The 10,223-nt window shown below is 40.6% G+C and overlaps 3 protein-coding genes across 4 annotated transcripts in view; 2 read left to right on the plus strand and 1 right to left on the minus strand.

The window, feature by feature from the left end:
* Positions 1-343: 343 nt before the first annotated feature.
* LOC129177721 (zinc finger protein Pegasus-like) lies at positions 344-4,780 on the plus strand. Its single transcript, XM_054769128.1, has 4 exons — positions 344-588; positions 654-794; positions 875-1,063; positions 1,931-4,780. Exons 2-4 carry the CDS (start codon positions 677-679, stop codon positions 2,815-2,817), a joined length of 1,194 nt encoding a protein of 397 aa, XP_054625103.1. The 5' UTR covers positions 344-588; positions 654-676; the 3' UTR covers positions 2,818-4,780.
* Positions 4,197-6,578, minus strand: LOC129177722 (L-seryl-tRNA(Sec) kinase-like). Of its 2 annotated transcripts, XM_054769130.1 has the most exons (6): positions 6,270-6,578; positions 5,839-6,079; positions 5,562-5,763; positions 5,426-5,501; positions 5,251-5,344; positions 4,200-5,029 (listed from the first exon to the last, which is right to left on the minus strand). In XM_054769130.1, exons 1-6 carry the CDS (start codon positions 6,468-6,470, stop codon positions 4,806-4,808), a joined length of 1,038 nt encoding a protein of 345 aa, XP_054625105.1. In that variant the 5' UTR covers positions 6,471-6,578; the 3' UTR covers positions 4,200-4,805. The 2 variants fall into 2 exon arrangements, with proteins under 2 accessions (XP_054625104.1, XP_054625105.1); XM_054769129.1 differs by having other exon boundaries at positions 4,197-5,029; positions 5,562-6,079.
* A 202-nt stretch (positions 6,579-6,780) lies between these two features.
* Positions 6,781-10,223, plus strand: part of ghitm (growth hormone inducible transmembrane protein) — a 7,877-nt gene continuing 4,434 nt past the window's right edge. The window contains exons 1-2 of the mRNA XM_054769307.1: positions 6,781-6,868; positions 7,114-7,254. Of these exons, the coding sequence (XP_054625282.1) occupies positions 7,123-7,254 (132 nt within the window). The 5' untranslated portion in view covers positions 6,781-6,868; positions 7,114-7,122. The remainder of the gene's footprint in view (positions 6,869-7,113; positions 7,255-10,223) is intronic.

The raw sequence follows: 10,223 nt of genomic DNA on the forward strand, positions 1-10,223 counted from the left end.
AAAATCAAGGTAATGCTAATCAAGAAGTTACATACACTGTGTACACGTTGATCAAACCACAACTTTACGGCACGGTTTAACGCACGGTTAATTGCACAGTTATTGTACAGGATTTTTGGAGACGTTCTTGTTTTGGAGTCTGACAGCTGCAGGAAGGAAAGACCTGCGATACGTCTCCTTCACACACTTTAGATTTATCATCCATATCTCATCAAGCCATATATACAAATATACACAATATATTTGAACAGCACAACATAGACATTTTTGTCAAATAAACATATCGACATTATCGATCTATCGCGTTTAAATCATCCTGGTATCGAAATCATCGGTATTTGTATCGACCCGCCCACCCCTAATGGAAACAGACGATGCTAGCTATACAAGCGTTCACACTAGCGATCCAACAGAGAAGGATGAATCATTATCATTTTTAAGTTTTACTAGATCAATGATAAAGGTGCTCTGATTCTTAAAAACACGTCTTAATGGACGATGTGGTTGCGACACGTTAGCTCGCAAAGCCTCGGAATAGCGTGCTAACGTTAGCTGCCGTGCTAACATTCACAGCATCGGTCAAAGCAGGTACTTGACACAAAAACAAAAACAGTGTCATCTGGGATTTGTTAGTCTTTGTTTTTGTTCTTTAGGTTTCAACATTAAAGGGAGCACAATGGAGGAGATAAAGACGGAACCTGTGGATTTTGTGAGGGAATTCCAAGAATACCTGACCCAGCAGACCCAGCATGTTAACATGATCTCTGGTTCTATTTGTGAGGAGAAGGAGCCAAGTAGGACTGGATCGATCTTATTTTATAATATTGATAATTCCATGTATGTGTGCAGCGATGCTTGTGTTTTTTGCAAATAGTGGCTCCAAGGAGTGAGCAGAATGGTCTGGACCCTCCATCCGTGGAGGTGAGCTTGCCCCCGGAAGAGGGGTCAGACGTGCAAATGGACGGTCTGGAGAGGACCTGTGATGGAAAATACAAATGCAGCTTCTGCAGTTATGCCAACAAGGGCATGGCTCGTTTAATTGAGCACATTCGCATCCATACAGGTCAGTCGTCTTGGATTTTACTCAACAACACTAATACATAGTGCAAACATACTAAGAAAATTACATACTGATGCTAACCAAAGGATAAACATTTAACTCATGAAAAAAAGTACTATATATATATACTATTTGTTCTATTATTTTATTAAAAAAACACAAAAAGTGTATTTTATTCTCAAACATTGGTGATAGATGCCTTTTATTAGACAAAATTGCTATGTATTTATATTTTTGTATTATATTAATATATTCAGATGTATTTTGCTAAAAATGTACTGTATATTTTAAACTTTATTTTGTCTGTGTCAAACCCTAATTTGATAGAAAAGTAAAAAATATACATAATTATTGACTAAATAGGCATAAGAGACTTTGGCTAGCTGAATCGGTTTTAAATTAAATGAAATTTCTTCTTCATATGCTGGTGCATCTTAATAAATTAGAATATCTTAGACAAGTGAATTTATTTAAATATTTCTTTAGTACGTGTTATTATGATGAAGATGATAATGACTATTATTATGTTATTGTGCCTGTTGTGAGATAAATAATTATAAAATAAAAGCCTGTGGTTGGCAATCAAGTCTGGTGCGAATTACTAGTGACACCTAGTGGCGACTGTATACTACAGTTCATTTACATCTTTTATTGCTTGAAATGCTTAATTTTGTCTAAGAATACGTACGATTTGCTGAAATATGCATTTTTTTAACAAAATGTAGTCAACCGTCAACCACGAAACAGCAATCATTACTAATACATTTTTGAAAAAAATGCAATAAAGTGAGGGAGCGATGTTCGAACCGCAATGGAGTAAGGGACGACTGTACATTTTAGTGTAAATTTCCCGTCCTTTGTGTCTGTTAGGAGAAAAGCCTCACCGCTGTCAGCTGTGCCCGTTCGCCTCCGCGTACGAACGCCACTTGGAGGCCCACATGCGCTCGCACACCGGCGAGAAGCCGTACAAGTGTGACCTGTGTGCCTTCCGCTGCAGCGACCGCAGCAACCTGTCGCACCACCGCCGCCGGCGCCACAAGCTTGTCCCCACGCGTGTGGCCCGCCCGACTTTTGCGAGCAAGCGAGGACTGGCCACCTTGCAGAAGAGGACCAGCTCGCTGGGCTTCGGCCGCCGCCTGCTCATCAACTTTAGCCCACCGCCCGTGGCTGTGCCCAAGTTGGACTACGTCAATGAGCTGCCTCACAAGCACCACCACCATGTGACCGCCAGCGAGCACAGGAACCCAGCCAGGGGAGTCCAGAACGACTTCAACAGAGGAGCAAACAGTTTGACGTTCAACAACCCGCTGGAGCAGCTGGCTTCACTCCAATCAGCCAACCTCGAGGCCTCTCACATGTCGCCAAACATGGATGAGAAACCCATTGTGATACAGGAGGTGACGGGAGCACGGGCCACAGTGTGCCTCAACGGCATCCAGACTTTAGCGCCCAAAACTGAACACCCCACCTCAGACCGTAGAAGCCCTGGCGCGTCCGCGCTCAGCTTGGACACAAACGACGCTACGTTGTGTGTCAGCAACAGTCGGCCTGGCACGCCGCTCGCCGTCACGCCAGAGTGCGAGGACCCGCAGAGGTGCCCGCACTGCGACATCCATTTCCCTGACAACGTCCTGTACACCATCCACATGGGCTGCCACCTCTACGAACACCCCTTTCGCTGCAACGTCTGCGGACACACGTGCACGGACAAATACGACTTTGCGTGCCATTTCGCCCAAGGACAACACAAGAAGTGACTTGGGGCAGACATTACTACACATTTTAAATACATTTATTCAATATTTTCTTGCTTTGTCTCACATCTTTCTAGAGAGTTGCGTTAATGGAGCTACTGTATAAATAGACTGTAATAAACTGTATAAGATGTAAGGAAGTTTACATACATGTACTGTAGTTTCGAGACAAAGCCAAGTGCTATTAACATGTCCTAAGCGACATGATTGACTGCAGGTGTTTCTCTTTGCCAGCATACCGATGATTGTCAAGGAGTGTATGTAAACCTCTGACCGGGTGTGCAAATTTGGACTTTTCCCCGGAAGATTTTGAGTAATTTCTTTGTGGGGAACTAGTTTTTACACAGGCAGCTGCACATGGAACACTTTAATCACAAATTAACAGTATTTTACAACAAATAACACGTTTGGGTTTTTTTCCCTCCATCTTGGGAGATTTTTTTTCTTGATGTCAAAATAGGTTAACTTATTTTGTTTTTATGACATACTACGTAATATCGTAAATGATAAGTTTATACTAGGGATGCTCTGATGGGAGTTTTATGCTGCCCATTCTGGTCATATATGAGTGAAATCAGCCGATACCGATTACAGGGACTAACTGTGAATTTTTCAATTGATTTCAATTGAGTGCTATTGGCCAGAGGTGCCGTATGGTGGGGGAAGTTAGGACAATTCCAATTCCTGACTCTCAGGGTGGGCCAAAAAATAGGTAATTATTAAAAAATGAAAAGGAGGTGCCCAACGTGATGTTTTTTGTCATGGAGCCCAGAACTCCTGGCTGCTCACTTGCTATTGGCGATATCAGTGATTCCCAAACTTTTTACAGTTGCATACGTTTAGACATTTGACCTGAAGCAATGTATCCCCTACTCCTGCACACTTAAAAAACATAAACCTTTTTATCTTTATCTTGAAATATTGAACATAATTAATTTTACAGTATTTCTTGGTCAAAATTGTGTATTTTGCATGTTCCCATTTTGATAAAGTTTCACATGAGCACTGATAGATAAGTAATCATCCTACATATCTTTTATTCCCTTCTGATATTGACATCCTTCCGTTTGAATGGGTTGAATTTGAGCTTCACTTTTTTTGTCCACTCTCGATGGCTATGGCTTAAGTCTGCATATTAATTTAATACAAAAGTATATAATGTACAATGCTGATGGGTGGCTGATTGATTAGAGCATCCCAACTTTATACAAACATTGTTTTTTGTGGGTTTTATTTTTGTATTTTATGTGACCAAAGCCACTGAAGGTAAACATAAGAACTTTTTTTTTTTTTAGTTTTGCCCATCATCCATGATTCTTATGTGAGACATGAACACACGTCTTTCGCTTTTCTGTGTGTTCTAAAGATATAAAAACAGCTAAAAAGAGGCAGGTAATAAACACACGTTATGGGACACATCAATTCCCCTACAAAGCCCGCTATTAAAACACTTCCAAAAAGCTCCAACAAGGTTTTATGGTTTTATATGCATGCTGTAACCATGTAGTAACAGGTACATTCATGATAACATGTAATACTTACAGTATTTTGCCGTATTTTTCAGATTTTTTTGAGAAGGCATTTTTGTGATGCAAATGTATTAATCTTTTGAATGCATATCGTTTTGAGAAGCCAAACTCTTTACTAATTGTCCCCAGCAACTAAGCGGTACTACGTTTCTTAGCTGTTTTTATATCTTCATAATGCACAGAAAAGAGAAAGATGTGTGCTCATGTCTCACATAAGGATTGTGGATGATGGGCAACATGTTTCTAAAAGTGCAGTTTTCCTTAAGGTCGTATAAAAAGTGAAATGGTTACTTTCAGATTGAAAATTTTACTTTAATTTCTTTTTAGGTGCTGGAAAATATTTTATAGCAAATAATAACTTTATTCTCAGTAGACACACAATCTAGATCATGCACATATTAACAATGTTTAATACAATAAATGCCATTGCCATCAGATTTGTCGCATACATTTTGTCACCATTCACGAATAGTCCTTTTTTATTATTATTTTCGACAGTATTTCCTGTTTGTCATGATCAAAAAGTTCCACGGCTCTCTTCATCACATGCTCCACATCGAGGTCCTCTTCTCGAATAAAAGGTGCCTCCTGAAGAAAATGTTTGCGCACATTTAAGAGAAATTGCGCTTTGGATTCATTGAGCTGAGCGGCCATGGACCTCATGTGTTCAGAGGGTACTCCATTTTCTGAAAATGATTGAGGATATTGGATGCTTTGGATTTAGACAACAACAATGTATCCCAGTGGGACATCTTTTACATTGTGTATCATATAAGAAATAAGAGTGTGCTGGCAGTAATGGAAACCATTTCAAGGGTGAGATACTGTTTTTAGACCATGCTGAGATCCTAAGTTAAAACTACAATGACAAATGCACGTGTAGCATTAATGGTGGCGCACCCCTTACCCCTGGATTTCTTCAAGGCCTCAGAGATGAGACGCCGACAGGCCTGGTCAGCCCGGTGAACCACGCTGGTGGCACACTTTTGGCGGTCAGCCTCCTGCAAGGGGGGAAACCAACCATACTTTGATTCATATTGGCCTCAGTGAGCAGAAGTGCGTGTCATCGTTCTTTAACAAACCTTTTGCTCGGTGTCGTCCACAACTGGGCTTAGAGGGTCGCTGAGTGCAGAGCAGATCAACTCCATGACCCTCTGACTGCAGAAAACGGCAACAGTTTTATGCATTGTCTTCAAAAGAAAGACAACTCTGTCTTACATGTCACACTCTGAAACGTTGTCTGTCGCGTTGACTGAAACACTCTTCGCCTCCCACTGGTTCTTCTTAGGATTTGGCTGCTTCAAACGCTTCTCCATCTCCTCGATCACCTCAGTGGGGACAGGATGAGGCCTGTTCTTGTTCCTGCTGATGCACGACTCCAAGCAGCACTGCACATATACCTGGCAAAAGCTCAGTGAATCTGTAACACGCATATAAACTGGTGAGCTGACTAAACAAGAAGAGATTCTGCTGAATCCTTGAAGAACATGCATACACTTTCTAGCCAGTTGGTAGACCTCATATCTCATGCTCGGGTAGTAGAAGTTGTCATCCAAGAGAAACAGCAGTGGCACCTGGTTGGCCTGGGTAGGGTCCAGAAGAGATCTAACGCATCGCTCCCACGCAGCACCGTCGATCCTGCAGCCGCTGGGAATATCGAGCGACCCTTTTGGATTATTCAGGAACTCTTCAATGCACTGCAGCACTGCATGTCTGTAAAGCTTCCATTCTGTGTTCTGGAAAAGGCAAAGAAAAGCTGATTATAGGTACACTTGCACATTGTAATAAGAGCTCCTGTAATTGTAAAAGTAATCCTGTAATTGTTTAATGTGGTACTCGGACCTTATTTAATTTACATACTTGTAAATGTGACGAATTACAGCGCATAACTCCTTTTAAAATTATAAAAAATTTCCAGTACTGTACCTCCTCTGCATCTCTGGCGTAAAAAGCTTGAACTGGGATCAGCTCGTCGTACTGCAATGTAGTGGCTCTCCAACCACGCCGATTTGCGGAGTGACAAACTGTACGAGACAGAGAGGACTTCCCCGCCGCAGGAAGGCCGCAGATGACACATAGACATACCGCAGCCCGGTGGATACGTCCGGTCTCCACGTCTGTTGCCATACGTCGCGAAAAAACGTCTTAAGACGTGATAGTTTGCGATAGCTATGTCTGAATCCGGCATTTGCAGTCTATTAGTCCGCATTTGTGGGCTGCATGACGTCATTGCGCCGCGCGGAGGCTGTCAAAATAGAGGCTGCAGCTGTTGTCACACCGGGTACGTATTGCGAAGTGAGAAAATTATATGTATATATGTTTTGTTTGTTTAATGTGTGTGTGTTCTATTCTAATAAAACATGAAAAAAATAAAATTTAAAATGTAAAAAAAACAACGTATTGCGCAGTGTCAGCCACTTCCGCTCTACGTCGTCGCGTTTTGATGACGGAAGAGACTGTTCAGGAAACCTCGAAAGCTTACGTCAGAAGCAGTTGAGTAAGGAGAACGACATACGCAGAACTCCGTGAGTAAAGCTTAAAATTAAACGACATTAAAGACAATAAGTCACTAAAATGATTTCCCAACTAATATGTTCATATGGTTAAAGTTTAAATAATAAGATGATGCCGTAGCCCACGCTGTTATGTCATGCTAGCTAACGTCGTCTCTGTTCGCAACAGAACGAAGCGGTTGTTTGGATATGAGCAGGCTAAATAGCTAACTATTCTGTTACGTGATTAAACACAACATATTATGTTCATTGTTTAGGTTGACAACATGTTGGTGGCAAGGCTGACATGCTTGAGGAGCCTTCCCCACGTCGGGCTCCGTCCCGTTCTGTCAAACGGCTCGGCTGCCCTGAGATCAGCCACCCTGAAGCCGTGTCCGACCATGATCCGTCCCCAGCAGGTACTCTCTAACATACACCTTTTTATCTTAATTTGAAATATTGAACATAATTAAGCGGTTAATTCACTGTATCTCAATTCCGGGTCAAAAATGTGTATTTTGCATGGTCACATTTTGATAGTTTCACATGAGCACGCATAAATAGATAGCTAATCATCATACATCTCTTTTAGAAACCTTGAGCATAATTAATTGGTTATTTCCTTTTATAGTAAAGCCGGGTTAAAATGTTGTATTTTGCATGGTTCCATTTTCATAAAGTTTAACATGAGCACTGATAAATAGGTAAGTACCGTAATCATCCTACATGTCTTTTACTCCAGTAGGATGTTGGCATCCTTCCGTCTGAATGGGTTGATTTGAGCTTCACATTTTGTCCACTCACGATGGCTGTGGTTTTACATCTGCATATTTAGTACCAAATTGAAGGTGAAAGTTTAACAATCATGCTAAAGCAGTATCTGAAGTACAAAAATACAGACAACCAATGATAAAGCCGCATTTTAGGGGGAATCCCTATTCAGTGACAGGTTTTCACCACTTCGCCATGCGGGGATTGGAACACAAATATAAAAACATGAACTATTCAAGATTAAACGCTCTTAATGTACAAAATGATCATCAAACTTACTTATTTATTCATATGATGTACACAGAGCAATTAACTTCTTCCCTTCTGCTACATTCTCCTTGCGCCGTGAGGCGTTCAGGTGCACTCGTAATTGTGACTGTTAAGCAGTGTTTTTCATTTTTATTTACGTACCCCCATTACAATTGGTGTACCCCTGGGGGTACGCGTACCCCACTTAGGGAACCTAGGCTCTAAGTCATTTGTCAAACCCAGGCCCATGGGCCACATCTGGCCCGCTCTGCAATTAAATCCGTCCTGTGGAACTGTTTGGAAAATAGCATTGATATGGCCCACATTGCAGACCTTAACAAAGTGCTTTCAACAATCTGCGTAATGGAGCAATTATTCTAGTGTCAACTACTCCGCTGGTGTTACACGATTGACAGTGGCCTCAGTATTATATAGCGCAGGAGTGCTCACACTTTTTTAACCTGCAAGCTGAGTCCCAATGATCTACCTCCTACTGTAAATATAGAAAACATGTATATTTACGATATTTATTTAAAAAAAGTATGAGTACGTATTTATGTACGTTATACTCTACATGTACTGTATATCAGGGGTGCACGCACTTTTTCAGCACGCAAGTTACAAGTCAAAATGATCTACCCTTTTCTATAAAACATATATATCAAATCTAACCAGTAAACTTTTAAATACTATTGTATATATTAAAGGGATAGTTTGGGTTGAAAAAAAAATGCTTCCACACTGTGCCGGATGAGAAAATATTTGCATCAAGATGGGAACGAATCACTCTATTTTTGGTGTTTTTTTTAAAACCAGAACTTTATTTAATTGAGTTGGCAATACAATACAGTTCAGTCATAGTATAAGAACATAGCAACATAGGAGCAACCATATTACAGAGATTAAAGGAAAATAAGAGAACAGAAAACAAAAACTAATGACAGAGGGTAACAAAAAGGAAAGTTTAAGACTTTTCACAAGTTAGAGTTACAAACTGAGTATATAATTTATTCATTTTTGGTCTTGATCAGTTTGATAGATTTCATATACAATTTCAAGTCGTTTTTAAAAGCAATTATGTTTGGTGGGGTTTTCAATATTTCTGATTTACGCACAGGGCCGCATTGTTAGCATGTTGGCCACACAGTCACAGTCTGGAGATCGGGAAGACCTGGGTTCGAATCTCTGTTGGGCATTTCTGTGTGGAGTTTGTATGTTTTCTCCGGGTATTCCAGTTTCCTCCCACATTCCAAAAACATGCATGTTAGGTTAATTGGAGACTCTAAATTGTCCATAGGTATGAATGTGAGTGTGAATGCTTGTTTGTCTATATGTGCCCTGCCATTGGCTGGTGACCAGTCCAGGGTGTACCCCGCCTGGCGCCCGTAGTCAGCTGGGATAGGCTCCAGCATACCCCCGCGACCCTAATGAGGAGAAGCAGCATAGAAAATGGATGGATGGATTTATGCACATAGAATTTTGCTAGACATAATATGACACTCCTTGTTTTTTGTTTCTGAGAATCACACCAAATAAAATAACAGGACAGCAGAAGATTTTTGTAAATGATGGAAAAAACGGTTTTAACCATGTACAAACATCATTCCAAAAAGATACAACTTTTATACATACATGCTCGGTAGTTTCTATTTTACCACAACAAAATGTACACACATCCTCCCTGTTAAATCGATGTCTCAAAAACTCTTGACTTTAGGTCGTATAGGAAGAGAAATATACATTGTTTCTGAGATTGTCTCTTTATCAAATTCCATCCATTCATTTTCTGTGCCGCTTATTCTCACTAGGGTTGGGGGCATGTTGGAGCCTATCCCAGCAGAGTTTGGGCGAGAGGTGGGGTACACCCTGGACTGGTGGCCAGCCAATGGCAGGGCACATATAGACAAACAAGCATTCCCACTCACATTCATACCTATGGACAATTTAGAGTCTCCAATTAACCTAACATGCATGTTTTTGGAATGTGGGAGGAAACCACAGGAAACTAACTCAGTGGTAAGATGTCTATATCTTTAACAAAAGTTACCCGTTCAGTTGTAGCAGCTAGATATGTCGGAAAAAAGTTCGTTCTTTAATGGCTGCACTTTGCATCATGAAATCCACTATCAAAATGTCTTTTCTCCAAGTTTGTTTATCAAACTACTATTTCATGATGAATTGGATTGCATTGTCTTTTGTATAATCATTTTAATTTCTCACATACAGTATCTGTACTATTTTATAGCAAATGCTAACTGCATGTAATACATGAAGTGTCTGTATAATGAACGCTACATAGCTATTTTCACTGACATACTACTCAGGTTATGTTAAAAGTAGCCCACAGACTGAAAAAGTGTGAGCCCCA

This window comes from Dunckerocampus dactyliophorus, chromosome 2 (genome assembly GCF_027744805.1).
Source record: "Dunckerocampus dactyliophorus isolate RoL2022-P2 chromosome 2, RoL_Ddac_1.1, whole genome shotgun sequence".
NCBI classification, from domain to species: domain Eukaryota; kingdom Metazoa; phylum Chordata; class Actinopteri; order Syngnathiformes; family Syngnathidae; genus Dunckerocampus; species Dunckerocampus dactyliophorus.

Coding starts and splice junctions, on each gene's coding strand:
- LOC129177721 (XM_054769128.1), top strand. CDS start 677: ATGGAGGAGATAAAGACGGAACCTGTGGATTTTGTGAGGGAATTCCAA. Junction 795..874: donor TTGTGAGGAGAAGGAGCCAA/GTAGGACTGGAT, acceptor TTTTGCAAATAG/TGGCTCCAAGGAGTGAGCAG. Junction 1,064..1,930: donor GCACATTCGCATCCATACAG/GTCAGTCGTCTT, acceptor TGTGTCTGTTAG/GAGAAAAGCCTCACCGCTGT.
- LOC129177722 (XM_054769129.1), bottom strand. CDS start 6,470: ATGGCAACAGACGTGGAGACCGGACGTATCCACCGGGCTGCGGTATGT. Junction 6,080..6,269: donor ACGCCAGAGATGCAGAGGAG/GTACAGTACTGG, acceptor TGCCTTTTCCAG/AACACAGAATGGAAGCTTTA. Junction 5,030..5,250: donor GGCCTTGAAGAAATCCAGGG/GTAAGGGGTGCG, acceptor AATCATTTTCAG/AAAATGGAGTACCCTCTGAA.